The sequence below is a fragment of the Pogona vitticeps genome, chromosome 1 (assembly GCF_051106095.1).
Source record: "Pogona vitticeps strain Pit_001003342236 chromosome 1, PviZW2.1, whole genome shotgun sequence".
Classification (NCBI taxonomy): Eukaryota; Metazoa; Chordata; class Lepidosauria; order Squamata; family Agamidae; genus Pogona; species Pogona vitticeps.
In genome coordinates this window covers 339,715,567-339,735,103 of record NC_135783.1, presented here as the reverse complement: position 1 = coordinate 339,735,103, position 19,537 = coordinate 339,715,567, and the positions used below count along the sequence as shown (strand labels likewise).

Here is a 19,537-nt window from a genome sequence, read left to right as displayed (position 1 = left end):
TTTAGCGTCAGTATTTGTTGTTAGGAAACTAAAAACGACGTACCGTTATCGTACTTCTCCGTTACTTCTCTGTAATATTCAATTATAGATGCACATTCTTCTCTGTAAAAAAAATGGTCGTGGCCCGTACGGGGATCGAACCCGCGACCTTGGCGTTATTAGCACCACGCTCTAACCAACTGAGCTAACCGGCCAGTCGTTAATGGCTTTAGTCTGTCCTTTATTTCTCATGCTGACGTAACCAGTGTTTGATGATTCGATTGTATTTCTCTCGCATTTTTCGCTTCTTTTAATCGGAAGCTTCTTTCTTCATTATTAATCCAGGCAGGGCAGATCTTCATGGTGTTCGATGTGACTTCTGTGACCCAAAGTAAAAGAAGTGTTTAAGCGTGACTGTTAAATGGGAAATCAGGTTATTCACAATGTTTCGACTCATGCGTGTGTTAAAGTAACCGTGTACTGTACTATATATGTATATCTGCTTATGTCTGTTTCCATGTACAGTATGTATGTTTCAGCAGACACACCAACAAATGTTGTGTTCGTTATAGAACAGCTATAAAGGGATCCAGATGAAGCGTACACGGCTGATTCAATTTTCACGAGTGTGCAACCGCCCATATGTGCAACAGCTGCAGGAATCCAGCCGTTCCGAGCATCATAATGGACGGACACACAGCAAGGTGAAAATAATCCTTTTAGCTGATGTCCTTGTTCTGGACTGTCAGAATTCATGCAGGAGCGATTCAACATCTCCAAAGTTTTGGCAGATCCAATTATGAAATAACTGATAACGTAATTAATTTTGGAATCTTTTCTCTCTCTCTCTCTCTCTCTCTCTCTCTCTCTTTTCACAGCAACTTGATCCTTGTCCCTCTTGAAAAGATGGTGACTCCTGCCTCTCAAGATCTACCATTAAAGACATGATTTGGAATTAAAATATGCAGTTAAACACCTTTGTTTCAGCAAACGTTCTGGACTTCGACTCCCAAGCAGCATGGATAAGGGGCAAAATCTGCTCTTATACATATTTCCTGGGTGCCTGAGCCCCACTATACAGTAATTCCCCACCTGAGTGCTCTTAGATTTAGGATTTCCGTCTCCTTCTCGTTTGGCACTTCAGTAATAACCCAACTTCTTTGGAATTACGACCCGAGCACTGCCTCAAAATTTATTGCCACACGTGAGCTTTTGATCCCGAACACGAGAAAAAGTGGGCTGCAACTGATTTCCTCCCCCCACCCCCAAGCTGCTGCTGCTGCACCTTCAGCTATAAAGCGATAAACCTGCCGAGATTCTGCGCACAAACAGAAAGCACGGACGGCTTGGATTGACACAGAATGCGCAAAAAGAGGGAGGGGGTGAGCGCAGGGAGGTGAAGGGAAAGTACGCATGCGCGAGCGGGGAGAGCGAGAGAGAAAGAGAAAACCAGCCTCCCGCAGACATGAAGCCCGCCCTTTGGTTGCCGCAGTCAATAGGAGAGGGCGGAGGTGAGTGACTGCGCTTGCGTCGCCCTCGCGGCTGCTGCTACTGGTTGGGGAGGGCGGGGCGGCGCGGCGGGCACGGTCGTGCTCTCGGGTTGAGGAGCTTGACGCTCTGGGGTTGCCAGGGTGACGGGGATACAACATGGCGCGCTGACGAGTTCGGCCACGGGGAGGGGGGCCCCTGGCGCGTCTGAGGGGGACCCGCGTCCGCACCCCTCCCGCCCCCTCTCAGCCCGGGCGAAGCGAGCGGAGGATGAACAGTAAGGGGAAGGTGGAGGGGCGGGGAACCGAGGAGGGCCGGTTTGGGATGGGGAAGGAAGGTCCAATGCTTGGCCCCACTCCCCTCATGGGGAGGGTTGGAGAGAGATTGCGGGGAGGAGGCCGGAACCCCTTCCCTCCCGGGTTTCCGCTCCTTCCTCCTTTCCTTCCTTCCTTCCTTTGCTTGGCCGGGTGGAGAGGAGAGCAGGAAGGCGAGCTTTGGGGGGGGGGACTTTGGGTCACGGAGAAAGGGGTCCACTACCCACTTCCTATAACTGGGCGAAAAAGGGCGAGTACCTGTATCATTTGGGGGGGGGGGAAGAGGGGAGACAGGATCTGTAATTCAATAGGGGCGGTCGGATGGGGTTGGGATCTGGCCTCTTGCCTCGCAGGTGACAGACGAGTCCTCCCCAGCCCACCCCCCTCACCCGTGGAGCAAGAAATTTAGGACCCCTCTGATGGGTGATGATGAACTGTGGAAGTGGCGGACTCTGGACCCTTTGGTCTTGGAGGAAGACGAGAACCATGAAGACCGGTGGACATTTGGGGACATTTTATTAAAAAGCATCTGGGAAGGATTGGTTGATGACGAGGACACATGCTTGGATTCAGTTAGCAGCACTGCCTGCATCTCAGGTTTTGAAGGATGATGGAGGGGTGTGGAGGTTGCAATCTACATTTGATCCCATAAGCAAGTTCAAACATGAGTGATTGGCCTTTCTCATCAGATTACTTCAGAAAAATGTCCAGACCCACCCGTAAACTCAAACATAGGTTGCACATGGGTGTGTAGGAGTGAAAGACTTGACAGGATGCCATTTTTTATTACTGTATCTTACTGGACAACAGCCTTCCTAGGGTTATGTGTATGCTGTTGCATCTAAAGCAGGAACAATGGAAAAGAGGAATTCTGGAGGAACCTGAGGTCGATGAGAACAAATGATTTTACAGTATCTAAGGTCCAAGTGCATTCTAAGCATCTCCACTTTCAAAACTAGAAGATCCACTCTGCTCAAGATCCTGCCAGGCAGAGTAGAGACAATGCTGGGAAAGATCTGATTCATTTTGTTGTCTTTCTCCCAATTTTGTAAACAAGGGCATGTCAGTTACTCAGTGAATTCTCCAATGCGCGGTTTCAAAGCACACACTTCTGTTTTGGCTGGTAGTAGAAGCACACTAAGAAGCATGGCAATTCCCACATCACAAAACCTCATAATTAAATTTAGATGGCGCAAAAAAGTCAAATTAAGCCAAATTGAGAATATTGCCAAGTAGTTAGAAGCGGAGGGGGAGTCCTCAAGGTAGTGCAGTTTCCAGTAGTGGCAGATGCTGCTGCTCCTAGATAGCTATTTGAATTATGTTTTATAGTAAAACTATTGCTTCTTGACCTTTTGGCTAGGATTAAGTGTAATAAAACAAAAAGGGACATGAAACAGTATGTATGTTTTGCACATGTTTTGCAGATGGATTGTGTGGCTTTGTTTCTTGTTTCATTATCATGACTAGAATCCATTGATAGTCTCATCCTTCATAGAATTGCGTAATACCTTTGCAAGCTATCCAAAAGTCAACCCCATCACTACTTTTTTTTAGTAGAAAACTCCATACTATGTGTTGTGTGAGGATATATTTCCGTTGTCTGCCATAAATCTCCAAATTCAGCTTTTACAGATAACCTGTGTGTTCAAGTACTGCTGGGGAGAGGCACAACTTTTCCATATTTCCTTTTCCCACATCACACATAATTTTACATATCTCTTTTGATATATATAAAATTAGCTAAAACCCCAAATACTGAAATCTTTCCTCATAGGGTAATTACTCTAGTCACTTGATCATTGTGATTGCCTTTTACTGAACCTGGCCTTTCTAGCTCTACAACACCCCTTTACAGGTTTGGCAGCTGAAACTGCAGAGTGCCATGCCATAAAATGGTATAAAGACATTAGAATCCTGAACATTTTATTTTCAGTTCCTTTCCTAATGATCACCAGGATGGAATTTGCCGTTTTCAGAACTTCCATACACTGGAACAATATTTTCATTGTGCTATCCATTACACATTTCACAACTTAGATACTTTCCATACGATAGAGTCTCACAGTGACTCAAAAATTAGCTACACTGCTTGATGTATCCTTTATGTTCTTCCTGATAATTTCTTTTTTGGTTTTTATTCATATTGCTTTGCTGAAAGATAACTGAGCATTGGTACAATGAATAATCTGGAAACCTGTAAAATCTACAACTTTTTTTGTTATATACATCTTGTATAGTAACTTGTTGGATGTAGTTCCTATTGGGAAATGAGGATTTTGCTTTATATTGCATATTTGTGTAACTACACAAGACCATGTTTTGCTTCTTGTATCATAGTGTTCACATTTCACCTTTAATTATTGTTTTTTAAATCAAAGCGAAGGGGAAAATGACATCAAGATAATAAACACTCCCCCGTGATATGATAGCTTGCTGTTTTGGAAACAGAGATTTGTTGTCTGGACAGAAGTATAGAATTCATGAGCCATGTCTGTTTGAGTTACACTATAAATAATACCACAAATGGAAGTTTCCTGCAATGGAAAAAAAACAACAGTGCAGAAAAACATATCCCTTTTCATTTTATGACATTATAAGCAAAACAATTGTAGAATCTTGTGGAAACTCTTATGTTGGAAAGAACATTTCTTATCCGCGGAAGACTAGTTCAGAAGTTTTTCAATGGAGGTTTGCTCATTTGTGGTTTTGGACCGCAAATTCTAGAATTCTCCAGCAGAATTCTGGGGCATGCACCCCACAAACAGAAATTTGAATTCATCTATATTTTGGGCCCCCAGTCTTAGTTCTTTGGGAGGCAATCTCCACAGAACCTAATGGGCAATGAAACTATGATGCCTAAAGTCCTCACATCTGAGCAGTCAACCATCCCTGACATCATGTAATCAAGCAGGGGGCCGGGCCCTCCTGAGCATAATGCTTGGAATTATAGTCTCTCTGTCCGTTAGGCTCTATAGCGGGTATGTCCCAAAGGACTACAACTCCCAGGAATCACCACAGCAGGAAGGGAGTGGGTGAGAGTAAATGAAGTTAGAATTAGAGATAAATAATCCAAAACTCTTATCTAGGAGGGAAAAATCTAGAGATCTATATACTTGTGAGATGCATCTCCCAGAATTCTACCTAGGGAATTCCTAGACAGTTCTGGGGGTTGCAATCCAAAACCACAAAAGAGCATACCCTACAGATCAGTGTGCCAGCAGGAGAGATAGTGTTCTAAATACAGTTGTGCAATTGTGCAAAAGGTGTATTAATAATTAATTAATTAATTATAATTATGCAAAAAATGCCACAAATTAAGAAATCTCTACAGGCATTGAGGTATACAGTAGATAATGACTATGACGATTCCTTAACTTATGGCAATTTGCCACTTAAAGGTGTGCCTTTTGTGTAACTGCACAACAGAATTTTGGCCACTGTTACAAATGATACATAATCCTATGTGTGTGTATGATCTCACACTGGAGTCTAAGAGGAGCATCCAGATTACATGTGTTGGTACGATGGTCACTGTCTGGTTCATGTGCTGTGGTTTTATGAGAGGATTCCATGTGTGTAAAACAAGCCAAACTGAGCCACTAAATATACCTTACTTTGAGCAATGGTAATGCTTTCCACTTGTCCTTTACTTGTTTCTTGTGATGTGCAGCAACTTCAGATTTCCAAAGACTAGACTGACACATAAATGAATAACATTTTCCTCTTCAAACTAAAATAGAAGAACATTGCTATTCTACACTTGGCTTCATAAGAACCTGAGATATAGTTGATATATGAAAAGCCTCTAGGAATTTTTTAAGCAAACCTAAATCTCCAGCAAGATGGAGCTTCTTGTATCCATAATAAAGGCTTGACTTCCATAATCCTTCAGTAACTCATAGGACTGTACATTATTAATGAGAGTTGGTTGGAAGGACTCTGTTTGTGATATTTTGGGGCAAAAAAGAAATAGGCTGTTTGAACTCATAAGCCATAATTATGAATATGTCTGCTGAAGCAGAATTTAGTTAAACAATTCTGTTAAATATGCCACTTATACCCAACTCTATTTTCTTTTTAAATTTTGACCCTTTTAGAATTCAAAACAATTGGTAAAATTGGTGAGGGAACATTTTCTGATGTTCTGAAGGTACAAAGCCTTAAAGATGGAAAATATTATGCATGTAAACAAATGAAACAACATTTTGAGAGGTAGGTTGAACTGCCTTTTATATGTTCATTTTTTAAATAATCTCAAAATCCGGATATTTTGTTTAATCTTTACTAACATGTCATTTAAAAGGAGATTCTCAATATTTACAAATGAATTGTTAAAAAACTGTAAATGCCTGGTGAGAAGATTAACTTTACAATTATTACATCTTATGACAGCTTGATTTGACTAACAGTGGTAGCAAGACTTGATCTTGGTGAACAGTAATTCCAGAGACATCTTCCTCTTGCTATACAAGCCTGCCAGTGTATTATGCTTATTCTCAGAAGCACCTCTTCGTGCCCCACTTCTATCAAAGGTTAGGGTGACTCTTCTATGATGAGACTCCTGATTAGAAATTCTCTTCCAGAGCAGTCCATATGTTACTTTGTTGAGTTGTAGGCATCCTTCAGTCTCGAGAGACTATGGTATTGTGCTCTGTATGGAGGTCTTGGAACAGCGTCTAGTGCGGCTGAGAAGGCCAATTTGAGAGTGACAATCCCTTCCACACTGGAGACAAATATAATCTGTCCCCTGTCCAGTTCCCTGGTTTTGCTCATTTCGGGACTGCCTCTTTGCCTCGGCCTGCTGAACAAGTGTCTCTTCAAATTGGGAGAGGCCGTGATGCACCGCCTACCTCCAGGCTGAACGCTCAGACGTCAAGGTTTCCCATCTGTTGAGGTCCATTCCTAAGGCCTTCAGATCCCGCTTGCCGATATCCTTGTATCGCAGCTGTGGTCTCCCTCTGGGGCAATTTCCCTGCACTAATTCTCCATACAGGAGATCTTTTGGAATCTGACCATCATCCATTCTCACGAACTTTGAGTGGCTTCTAATGTAGCACTATAAATTGTTGCCAGACAAAAGAACTATGAAAACTTCTGATGTATTCATGCAAGCTTGTACATGTGCCTCAATACCCTATTTCCCTCACCCAGTTTGCAGACTACACACAACAACATTTTGTTTTAAAGGAGTCATGTTTATAGAAGGGGTTATAGTCAAAATTACAGCAGGCCCACTTTGTAGCCTAATCTTTTCACTTTTTGAATTGTATTTTAGTATTGACCATGTGAACAATCTGAGAGAAATACAGGCGTTAAGACGATTGAATCCACATCCAAATATCCTTACATTGCACGAAGTGATTTTGTAAGTGCGCATGGCTTCTTCTATATTTGAACCTTGGGTGCTTTTCACCTGAAATTAGGTAGTGGTATTTAATGACTATTCAATTTGCCCAGCAAGTCTTCATTGGAATATATTCTAAGTTGTAAAATTTTGTGTATTCCCCTGTGAAATGACAAGATTCTGTCTCTTCCGGTACCACTGGCAAGTGATAATACTGGGACTAGTACTAATCTTTTCAGTTAATAAGAGCTAAGAACACATTGAGAGTGTTGTTAGTGAACCATGTATACACAGATTTTAAAGGATAAATCACCTTTCTTCCTGCCGCATTTTTGGCTTCTCGTTGTAATTTTGTTGCCAAAAGTACAACATCAATAGTAGAAGAAAGAGGCAGTTGAGAGTTCAGGAACCAAAGCAATGAAAGAACATCACGTTTGTAAGACAGAAGACCCATTGTATATCGACCACCCAGAGTAGGACCACGAATGTTATCTGGTAGGAAGAGAAAAATTTTTTTGACACAGTAATATATTCTGCTACCATAAAGAACCCTCATAAATTCAGAACCATTTTTTTTGCCAGAAACCTAAGTGCTGTTTGTATACTTTGCTGTCTGCAGCTTCCAAACATGAACATGCATGACATGACAACTCTGGAATACTGTGTACAGCATTTTAAACTGAAAGAGAAAAGTTTAAGGAAACATTGTAACTTCACTGGGTTGTTGAGCCCCAGCATGTACTGTAGCTAAATTAAAACAATCTTTTCTTCTTTAGTGACAAAAAAGCTGGTGCTGTTGCATTAATATGCGAACTTATGGACAAGAATATTTATGAACTGATCAAAGGTAGGTAAATTATGCCAATACAGGAAAAGTTATCTTGTTTGTTTGCTGTTCATTGAGTTTTGCAAAAACCAGGTGACGACTATTTAGTATTAACTGAAACAGTAAGTAGTACCTCACTGAGATCTTGAACATTAGATGTGATAATGCTTGCAGTTGCAGAGATAACTTAGAAGTGCACACACAATACCTGTTTTTGGAAGTAGATGGTTTTATATGTAACATTTGAAGGAAGGTAAAGGTTGCAGAATATATGGCATTTGAAAATCAGTCAACTTCTTTAGTTTAAATTGGCCTTTGTAAAAAAATGTATCTTCTAACTGTTTCAAATTTCAGAGAGGAAAAAACCATTTCCTGAAAAGAGAATAATGAGTTATATGTACCAATTATGCAAGTCTCTTGATCACATGCACAGGTAGGACAGCCTTTTTCATTCACTTTTTTGTTTATTTGGTTTTTTACACCTGTTTAATGGAGCTCTTGAGAGGCCTGTGCATGCATCCACATTGTGCTGTGAGCAGTGATGGTGGGGGTGGTATAGAATCTCATTAAACATCAAATGCTTCTTTCAAATATCTCCTGATCCCTCAGGCTTTTCAGGATAGATATAAGGAATTGTTTTGGGAACACCGGTGATGGGGGAGAGAAAACCGGTATAAATAGTTACATTCTCCCTAAATTCTTCCTTTGTTGCAGGAATGGAATATTTCACAGAGATGTGAAACCAGAAAACATATTAATAAAGGTAAGAAATCTTGATTACCTCTGTGGCAGAAAATAAAACGAGGCTCCCATTGCAAAACTCTTTTGCATATTTTTATTGAGTTGATTCATAATTATTGGGCCTATTTTTTCTTGTCTAGGTCTGTGATTTGAAAGAGCATTTTGCTCATTTAAAAAAGGGGTTCACGTCAGATGATTCTGTTAGATAAATAATAGTTTTGTCGTTGCACTTTTTCCAAGTGATTCATGAATCAGTTATTTTGTGCCATCAGTTATTTGAAAAAAAAGTGTCATGGCAAAATTGCTATTTATCTAATAGAAGCATCTGTCATTTACTCATCAGCCACTTCACTCTTTTTCTGTCACTGCTGGCAAAAGAAGCAGGAATCTTTTATAACCAGAGCAGTCTTTTTTTGACCCATTTAAAAAGGACAAGCTTGGTTTTTTTATGAAGCAAGCTGCCCTATCTCTTCCAAACAACATAGGCACTGTACATACAATGGATTCAGAAGTGAATTAATGCCAGTCTTAAACATTTTTGTTAAATGGGTCTGATTCTCTTCTACTTTCAAATAAAGCATTATGAATACTAAGGTTCATGAAATGAATACTAAGGTTTACTTACTTTACAGACTTGAAGTTGCTGCTTTGCTTCTTTTGCGCCATTTTAATTTTATTTGAATGCTTTCTTATTTGGAATATATCACTTTCCTTACTGCAGCAGGACCTTCTCAAGTTGGGGGATTTTGGGTCCTGTAGGAGTATACACTCCAAGCAGCCATATACAGAATACATCTCAACACGCTGGTACAGGGCACCCGAATGTCTTCTCACAGATGGCTACTACAATTACAAAATGGACATATGGAGTGCTGGCTGTGTGTTTTATGAAATTGCCAGGTACATTATTTATATGAAAGATGGTCTGATTTAACTTTAAAATACAGTACAGGAAGGCTCATGTGAGGGGTAGACTTATGCAGACAAGATGGTAGAAAGCTGCCTTACTGTATGTTGAGTCAAACCCCTGATTTATCTAGCCCAGTATTGTCAGCTCTGACTAACAGTGACTCTCAAGGGTTTCAGGCAGGATTTTTCCTAGCCCCACCTGCAAATGTGGGGGGTTGAATCTGGGACCACTGACCCACTCACCTATACCCAGTCCTTCAAAGAGGACCCTATATTCCCTGGTAGCCTGTTATCCAAATATTAACTAGACTTAACCAATGATTAACTTTCAAACCTGGACAAGATCAGGTGTATTCAACATGATATGGTATGACCCTGTTTGGGTTAAGGATCAGTCTAGATGCAGCAGAATACTGGGAAGAGGCTGAAGCCCATTGGCAGAGTATGTGCTTGGCATGGATGAGTTTCCAGATTCAGTGCTTAGCCAGTCAGTAAACATTAGAAATGTGCTGTTGGTTGGTTTTTACTCCGTCTCCCAGAACTCTCAAATAATTTCTCAGGCAGAATTATGGGAGTTCCAGCCCACAGACCCATACCTACAAACACATATATTTTGCTCACCTTATCTTGGAGGCTGTGCAACTGTCTTGGATCTTGCATCTGATTGTACAAAAAAAGGAAGCTGTTGCAGTGCCTCCTGGTAGTTGTAATCTCACTGTCCTATAGAGATTGTCTTCTAGAGAGTTACTACTGCCAGAGAGTTACTTCTCCCTGGGAGTTACTATTCTCCCAGAGAGTTACTACTCCCTGGGAATTCCCTTTTAAAATTATTTTTATATCAGTGACAGGGAGCAAAGCCTGTGATAACCATTCAGCTGTGAAGATAGACCCTGGTCCAAGAAAGCAAAATATACGCAGTTGCAGATGTGGCTCTGTGAGCTGGAATTCCCAGAATTCTGCTTGTTGAATTCTTGGGGAATTTTGGGAGTTGAAGTCCAAGAAACAAAAATAAAATTCTTCATGGCACATCTTTTGTAAACACTGCTTAGCTTGATCTTTGGAGTGGCTCAATAAGACAGCTTCGTGTTTTATCACACATTTCTTCTTTTGTGTGAAACAATTACTTACTGGCACGTGAGTCCCATTATGGAACTGGTGGAGTATGTGATGCAGCATAAGGTGGCTTCAGACCAACGCAAGACATGAAAGCATATGGTACAGATAGCTAAAACTAAACCTGTTATAGTCTAGTCACTGCCTAGGGTGCAAGATTATTGAAGAACCATATGTAAACTACTGTACCTTTAAGTCTATGGGAGAAAAGAGTTACATAAAAACCAGAATCCTAAGATTATTAGTTAATTGAACTTCTTGGATCATGGCCCTTAGGAAACATAGGAAGCTGCCTTATGAACTAAGTCAGACCGCTGGTTCATCTAACCCATCACTGTCAGTTCTGACTGGCAGTATTTTTCCAGATTGTTCCTAGTACCTTCTGGTTGTCTCTCATCCAGGTAGTAATAAGGCCCAGACCTGCTTAGATTCTGATAAGATTGTGTTCAGGGTAGTAGGTGGAACCTTTGCACCTAGTGATTCACTACTTCCTGATACAACATTTGTTTACTTCTGTCACCATGATCTGAATCCTCTACTGTGCTTTTTACATTCTGGAAAATACTGATCTAAACAAAAGGAGTGAGGTATAGTCTCCTAAGTAGCAATTATATTAAAATATTAACCTCAATATATGACATGAAAGTAAGATGATTTACCAGTGCTAATTTTATGTCAAACTGTGTTAACAATACTATTTAAGACAGAGAGTAGATGTTTACCTCTCAACAAAAAACCCTTAACTTTCATGATCAGAATTTAATTTTCAACAGCAACAATTCCATTCCTGTTCTGTTTCCAGTTTCCACCCACTCTTTCCTGGATCTAATGAACTGGACCAGATATCAAAAATTCATGATATTATAGGTACTCCTCCTAAGAAGATTCTTAATAAGTTCAAGCAGTAAGTACAGTTTACTTTCTGATGCATAATGGTGCTTTTCACTTATTAATATATTTATCTAAAATACTTATTTAGGAGAATGTTCACCCTTTATAGTGAAGAATGTCCCTTTACTACTTTGCAGTTGAAATAGAGCATAGACTCACAAGTTTAGTGTGGCCTGAGCCCAACTTATTTGGAGCTCAGAAGTTTAAGCACAAATCATCTCATTTTGCAAAATGTATCAGCTTAAATCTCTGAGACAAGAGGGGTTCCAGTTTGTGCCAGCTTGCAATGTTTCAGTGCCCTGTTCCCACTCTGCAGCTCCCTCTCCCCATCCACATACAGGATATCATACAGTGGTGCCTCGCTTAACAACGTTAATTCGTTCCAGCGAAATCGCTGTAGAGCAAAAACGTCGCAAAGCGAAATAAAAAAGCCCATTGAAACACATTGAAAACCATTCAGTGCATTCCAATGGGCTGAAAAACTCACCGTCCAGCGAAGATCCTCCATAGCGGCGGCCATTTTTAGTGCCTGTAGAGCGAGGAATCTGTCCAAAAACACAGCGGGGAGCCATTTTGAGCACCCGGTGGCCATTTTGAAAACCCGACAATCAGCTGTTTTGATCGTCCAAATGTGAAGAATCGGTTCCCGAAGCAGGGAACCGATCTTCGCAAAGTGAAAAAACCCCATTTAAAAACATTGTCATGAAGCAGATTCGTCGTTATACAGGGTAATCGTTAAGCGGGGCACGACTGTACTTGCTTTTCCTCCTCACTGTAGAGTATTAGATAGATTAAGAAATACTTCCACAAGTTGGAAGATCCTGAGAATGACAATAGCTACTGGTTAAGATATTGAACTGTCTCTAGTAGATATTGAGCAGCTGTCTCTACTATGAGCTCAGCTGGGGTTTAGGCAGCTTACTGTCTCTTAAAACCTCTGCTGTCACCCGCAAATGGAGATATACTGTAATACTGACTGCATCATCCAGGTCAGATAATGTGTTTTACTTGTAAATGTAAAGTACAATAAGATTTATTTTTACTGTTGAAAGATCATTTTTGCCTTCCATCTGCATGGGTTGCAGAGCAGACACAGATTGCAGAGCTGATTCCAACCTCCGAAGCTGGAAAGCATTAGGCTAGGTGAGGTTTGGTTGGGATATGGATACGGTATAGAAGACAAGACAGCCTAGGGAGCTTCACTCTTTGCTTGCTCCAGAGAACCTGCAGTGTTAGTGGAGTTTCCTTCTACAGAAATTCTTTCAGGCTCCGACGCTTCAGGCCTGCTTAATTTATTGACACCAAATGCTATATGGATCATATGTCTATAACTGAAAGACACCTTTATTCATGAAAAGGACAGCTGAAGTATTTTAGTTATGTCAAGCTTGCAGTATGCTTATTGTGCTTAACAATAGAGGATGAAGAATTATTCTGACTTATAGTTCCACTTTCTTTCATGCACATTTAGCATAAATCAGAATATGTTTTGACTGCATAGTGTCTTTTCTGATTGCAAAGAAGAAAATGTTTTGGCAGTTCTCACAGTGATGAAGTGGGACTTCCCACCCTTTGAAGGGTGAGGCATTCAGATGAGAAGAAATTGTTTTCAACCCTGAAGATGTGTTGGATTGCCTTTAACCTGTCATCACTATAGTCTACCTCCATCCCCTTCCTTCACTCCAGCGAGCCTAACATTCAGTCAGTTGACAGGAATGTGTCTTCTTTCACTGAATTAATGCAGGTCAAGAGTGATGAACTTTGATTTTCCAATCAGAAAAGGGAAAGGAATTTCTCCATTTATACCTAGTTTGTCGAATAAAGGGTTAACACTTATGTATGCAATGATACAATATGATCCTGATGAGAGAATCTGTGCCCGTGAAGCACTACAACACTCTTACTTCAGAGAACTGAGGTGAGCAAACACTCCCTGTTGCTTGACTATAAACTCAACTTACGTTTAAAGTTTGAAACTTTCCACTTGGTCAGTCTTAAAATTAGTGCACTTGACTATTAGATCTGAAGCATTTAAACTTATCTTCACCATATTTTAAGATTTGAGGGGAAACGGCTGTATTTTAAGTCACTGGTTAGCATAACTTGAGAAACTGTTTTGACTCCAGCAGATGCAACTGAATTTCATTTTGTCTGGCTTTGTATTGAACAGGTTGGCAGAGAAACAAGCTTTGACCACGCGCAGAAAAATGAGATTAGTAAACAACCCATTAGAAAGGGAGACTCTCAGCTTGCAGCGTATTTCAAAGGAGGATCAAAGGCAGGTAATCTTTAAATCAAAGACTAAGAAATAAACCTATTTAAGTAGTGGCATTTTAACTTACTAACAGGGCTGTCCTATGTCAAACAAGATAATTTGATTAATAGTCCTTCACAGGTGAAACATGTTTTAGGATTCTTACATCAAAGACTTCCAGGACTTGTGTGGATTTTTGTTATATGCAAACATTGGCTGCTCAGTGAGATGTGGAGGTTCAGAAAGGCTTTGCATAAATATGCATTGTATATTAGTATATTTGCACGCTGGAGCACCATACAGCCTGGTGACATAGCCCAGCATTACAGTATTGTATCTGGAGTCCAGGACTTCTTTATGGAAACCCGGTGAAAGCATATAATGAAGTTATGCTTGAAAGCTAACATAGAGTGACTTGCACATTTCCTGGAGATGATCCTATGAGCATGATCCAATTTGAACTCATGCTCATGCGATCACTATGCACTGAAATTGAAATGTGAAGCGTCTGCCTCTGCCACCTGCAGGGCCAGATCCACATTCACAATCAACCCAAGCAGTCACTTGAACAATAGTTAATGGTACCAACAAAGCATCCATTCAGTAGCTCCTAAAGAGATTTTATGCAGTTCGTAGTTACAGGCAAAGAACAGAAAACCATTCACTTCACTGAAGCTTTTCCAGGATTACTTCAGTGGGGAGGGACACATCAGATAAACAATATTACACTTAAATTAGCGTTGAGATTCACATCTTGTTATTATGTTAAGGCATCATATTTAAGCTACCAGTAATACCACAACCTTTGTTTCTCCAATTTGTGTGTAAAAACAGTCTTTCTTACAAAAATAAAGTACCGTATTTTTCCTTCCATAAGACGCACTTTTTCTCTCCAAAAAGGTGGGAGGGAAAGTACATGCGTCTTGTGGAGTGAATACAATAACCCAGGGTTCAGCCACCACCACCACCCAAAAGCCTCCCACTGCCATGCTGGGAGGCCTCTGAACTAGCAGCAGAGACTGCTTGCTGTTTAGACCTCACCATTCTGCCCTGCTAGCTTTCTATGACCTGCTTCCTGCAGCCCACCTAGAAAACCAGCAAGGCAAACAGGCCTATGGCAGCAAACAGTAAAAATAGCTAAGGACCAAAGGGTGGTTCTAGAAACACCAGGGGAAACCATAAACACAGTCTCCCAGTTAGGCAGTTGATCTTCCCATGTTTGGGGAAATCACAGGTGTCAGCTCATCTGAAGTGCAATAGATGGGCCTTACCCTGGGAAAACCACTTTTACAACAATGGTATCTCCCCTGCCAGGTCTGAGTTTGAATAGCCCCTAAGCCTCCTGGCCCTTTGTGTGCCCTGCCCTCCAAAGGCATGGTGACCCCCGGCTGCACCTCCTGATCAGAACAGGGCTGCACAGCCCCAATCCCAAAAGAGGCCAGGAGAGCTCTTCAGTGTTTTGGGGTGCCCTGCAGGACCCCCATCAGGGGCTGGATGTTCCTCCCACAATCCTTCAGTGCACAGATATTAGCATATCTGCCTGCTTGCATCACAATTGGCTATTGGAGAAGCAAAGCAGGAAGGAGGAGTCTCTTTCCCTTCACCTTCTGCAGAGAAGTTAGACCATGTGACCAACCAGACATGTGGAGAACCAGAGAGAGAGAGGACAGAAACAAAAGCTTCTAAAATTGCCAGTAAGTTTAATATATATTTATTTATTTATTTATTTATTTATTTATTTATTTATTTATTTATTTATTTATTTATTTATTTTATAGGCCTGAGAATGGCGAGGGGAAGATAAAATTACTACTGAGAGCCTGCTGGATGGGGAAAAGGTGGCTAGATATAGCTGTCTGTAGTTCAGAGCTTGGTAGTAAGCTGCATCACTTCCCCATAAATTAAGCCTAAATAGAAGTAATTTTGCAGATATTTAAAACATTAAGGGACCTGGGGGGGAGGCTAATGTGTATTGTTAGCCAAATTTCATTCTGAAGCACAGAATGATTAAAAAGGCACTGAGCACATGCAGAATAAAGTTCAAAAGGGAAACTAAAAGGGACCTAACACTCCTTTCCTTAATATATTACCACTAGGGCTACAGGTTTTATTTGGTGTATTAGCTTGCCACAGTTTTTGTGGACTCATCAGGAGTAAGGCAATTTGAATTGCAGAGGGCAGATCTGAATCACAGATCTGAATATGTCCAAGTAAAGCTTTGAAATCTTGAAAATTGGTTTAAGAACCCAACATTTCATAAATAGCATTTCACACGTACACACACAACTGGAAACAGAAATTTTAGTAGTATTTTTGTGTTAACAAAAGCTGCATGGTGTCGCTCCCACTGTTTTTATTGGTTTTTCTTAATCATTGTTGTTCTACAATATTGCTGGTAGATTTTATCTTTTCATTGTGATTCCCAGCTACTGTATTTTATCCTATTGTAGTCTCTAAAATTGGACAACCATCTGTCAGATCTGCTCTGATTTGGATTCCTGCATTGAACCAGGGGTTGGAATTGATGGCCTTATAGGCCTCTTCCAACTCCATTATTCTATGATTCTGTGCTGCTTTGAGATTATATTTGTAAAAGCAAGCAGGCAGTAGATGTCGTGATGTATAAGGGGCACATTTTTCTTGCAGAGTATGGGAACTCATTCTACCAGTGCAAGGATGATAAAGCAGAAAAGGCTAGCATATAACATTCCTTTTAAACTAGAGGTAGTAAAATATGCTAAGGAGTATGGAAACAGTGAACAGTGCAGAGACATTTTGGGCCTCCTCATCTGAAAAAATGATTAGAGAGTGGAGGAAACAGGAGGATCAGCTGCAAAAAGCTGATAAAAGTAAGCACACTTTCTGTGGACATGCTGCATCCTGCAAAGTAAAGAACTGAATGATGGAGAGAGAGAAAACTTTATTGCTGTAAAGAAGGAAGGGAGGGAGTGGAAGTGAGGCATGTTTTGCTGTTTGCTTGCACCTGTGCTGGTGGTGATTTCTTCATCATAGCTCTTATTGACTACCCAGCAACAATCTGTTTATTCATCTCTTTCAGTGCAATAACAATTCATTATAAGTGTTAAAACCTGAGATGGTAATTCCCACTCATTGTGTGTCATCTTGCTGTAGAAGTCTGCTTCATGATTCTCCACTTCTGGTACATGTATGACTTGTGAAATGACATGCTTGAGAATACACCAGTCCCAAAACTGTACTGTTAGTAGCAAGAAAGACATGGATTTTGTTCCTCCTTGGTGGTTGATATAAAGCATTGTAGTGTTGTTGTCTGTGGCTATTGGAATAACTTTGCCAACTACAAATTGTTCAAAAGCTCTCACCGTGTTGTACACTGCAAGAAGTTTGAGGTAATTGATGTGACAACATCTATCTATTGCTACTGCCTTATGAATTTGCCAGAATATTTTTTTTCCTGTTTTCCTTTCCTAAAAATGAGGTGCATCTTACGGAGAGGTGCGTCTTATGGAGCGAAAAATACGGTATTCATAATTCTTGAGGTGTTTGGAAAATTAATTTGAAACACAGTTTAGCCTTGACATGCTGGGTTGTTTTGTAATTAGAGCAACAAAAATGTAGATCTGCTTCTTATAGTAAGTACCTCTCTTGCCTATTTTTTTTTCCATTGACAGCTGAAGTGCTTGGGGAATAATTGTCAAGGAATAGTTTGGACATTTTCTATTTGAACTCTTTCAAACACAAAGCATATTGGGATGGTTGTTATTCTCTGTGTGCATTGATGGAAACAGACATGGCAACAATACAACCAAGTACATAAAAAGGGGTTTGAACACTTAATTCAGCCTATGGAATTTAGTTCTTTAAGAAAAAATGAACTTCTACTTTTATTTTAAAAGAACTTTCTTAGGCAAACCCAGGAGAATCCACTGGGACAGCATGGACTTCCCTTTGCAGTAGAGTTGCCAAAACTGACAGTTCCTGCAGTAACCAACCTGGCATCTTATCCCAATCCTACATTTCAGTCAGTTTTTACCTTCCCAGCAACGAACAGACAAGTCCAGGTGTTGCAGCCTATAACATATTTTGGGACACATCGCAAGGTAATTCTACCTTGCTTATTAGTTTACATACAATTTCATGCAGGTACATTACATCCTGTTTTAACTTATGTTGTCTCATCAACAGTCTGAAAATCAGAAAGAATTTAAATCTCCTGTGAAACAGTACCACTTGCCTGCTCTGGAAAGAAGAGGTGGAGGATATTGATGGACCCAATCCCTTGTGTTCTCCATATTCTTTAAAAGGTATACCTACGGCAGTAGTGCCTTATCTCCTCACATGCTGCAGCAAGATGCTACAATGATTTAGTCCTTTGGAACTTAAGCTCCTCCCCTCCTTTTTTTAAAATAGAGCCCACAATGTAAGCAACGTTTCCATAGTTCAGAATGAAATGTTTGTTTTTTAAAAATTCCAATATACAAAATGTTTTTCTTAAGTGAGTTATATATTTAATTGTGCAACACTGGTAAAATGAAATTATAATTTTTATATTAAATGCTTTATCGTGTTTGTTCATAACATGTTAAAATGGAATCTCTGTATTCTTTTGGTTGGTGTCATTGTAGAGGTGTCTAATCAAAATCAGCCTTTTCTGATAGTCATTTCAGAACCTGAGTCTGATTAGTTATCTTTTGGAGTATGTTGCAAAACCTGATTTAAATGCCATTGGTGTAAAACTATATTTTTGGAGTTATTTATGTGAACACACAGATTATTTCTGTATGCATTATTCATGTGGCCTTCCAGTAGCCCCCTTATTTTGGCAAAACGGTGAATGTGGCTTGCTGTTAATCTTTTAATGAGTCAGAGGTGGCCACTATCTCTGCAACACCCCAAAATAACCATTTTTGAATAGTGAAGATCAGTTTCTCTCCACTTCCAGTAGTTTTGGCTATTTCTACAGCCCCATGAGGCAGAAAATTTGCTCCTGGAATTGGCAGAGTTGCCTACCCCACCCTCTAGGACAGAAGCTTGAGCACTGTAAGGAAGTTGTACTTGAAGTAAAATTTGCCACACTAATATACCTCAGAAAACAACAGTTTCAAATTATATTGTGTATTTCTGCCAGAAAAACTAGTAATATTTGGAAATACCATAGAGTGGAGGAAGATGATTTCTACAAAGTTAGCCTATGATAGCTGCCAATAAATACAAGATGACATTTTAGGATTATTTTATTAAAGACAAAGTTTGAAAAAATACTAACAAAAGAAATCCATCTCTGTAACACATATTTTGTGTAACAAGAAACAGTTTGTGCATTTCTAATATGTTACTGGTATTACATTGATTTTCAGAGTAGAAAGCTTAATGGATCTTACTTAATCAACATGGTACTGCATGTACACTGCACTGATTTCCATTTCCATGAACAAAAGGATTAGAAGTGAAAACCTGCCATAGCATCAGACCCATTAATGCAAGTTTTTTGTTTAAAAAAAAAGAGTAATACTATAAGAGCTGGATAGATGGTACAAGGATAACCAAGATCTTACTTACTTCTCTTCTGGAGGCTGCTGTGGTAGGAGTGCTAAATATGTATGCAAAGAGAATGCAAACCAGTCTACGGACATGTAAATCCAACAGTACAGAAATGCATGAAGCAGCCATTCTTTTAGGCCCTAAAACTGAGGACACTA

The 19,537-nt window shown here is 40.1% G+C and overlaps 1 protein-coding gene, 1 long non-coding RNA gene, 1 other non-coding gene and 1 pseudogene across 7 annotated transcripts; 2 read left to right on the top strand and 2 right to left on the bottom strand.

Annotated features, from left to right (window-relative positions):
* Positions 1-120: 120 nt before the first annotated feature.
* Positions 121-194, bottom strand: TRNAI-AAU (transfer RNA isoleucine (anticodon AAU)). Its single transcript has one exon. It is a non-coding gene; the product is annotated as a tRNA-Ile (tRNA).
* Positions 195-291: 97 nt separating this feature from the next.
* Positions 292-940, top strand: LOC144586100 (uncharacterized). The gene is made up of 3 exons (XR_013540833.1): positions 292-412; positions 552-683; positions 858-940. It is a non-coding gene; the product is annotated as an uncharacterized LOC144586100 (long non-coding RNA).
* Positions 941-1,337: 397 nt separating this feature from the next.
* On the top strand, positions 1,338-18,574 carry MOK (MOK protein kinase). Of its 5 annotated transcripts, none has more exons than XR_013540832.1 (12): positions 1,339-1,490; positions 5,879-5,993; positions 7,057-7,146; positions 7,902-7,972; positions 8,306-8,384; positions 8,666-8,714; positions 9,414-9,592; positions 11,517-11,618; positions 13,350-13,523; positions 13,776-13,883; positions 17,735-17,938; positions 18,024-18,574. XR_013540832.1 is itself a non-coding variant. In XM_020793623.3 (12 exons), exons 1-12 carry the CDS (start codon positions 1,445-1,447, stop codon positions 18,102-18,104), a joined length of 1,302 nt encoding a protein of 433 aa, XP_020649282.3. In that variant the 5' UTR covers positions 1,341-1,444; the 3' UTR covers positions 18,105-18,574. The 5 variants fall into 5 exon arrangements, 4 of the variants coding, with proteins under 4 accessions (XP_020649287.3, XP_020649284.3, XP_020649282.3 ...); XM_020793623.3 differs by having other exon boundaries at positions 1,341-1,490; positions 13,776-13,887; XM_020793624.3 differs by lacking the exon at positions 1,339-1,490 and adding an exon at positions 1,605-1,744 and having other exon boundaries at positions 13,776-13,887.
* Positions 15,029-15,181, bottom strand: LOC140703562 (U1 spliceosomal RNA; annotated as a pseudogene).
* Positions 18,575-19,537: the final 963 nt, after the last annotated feature.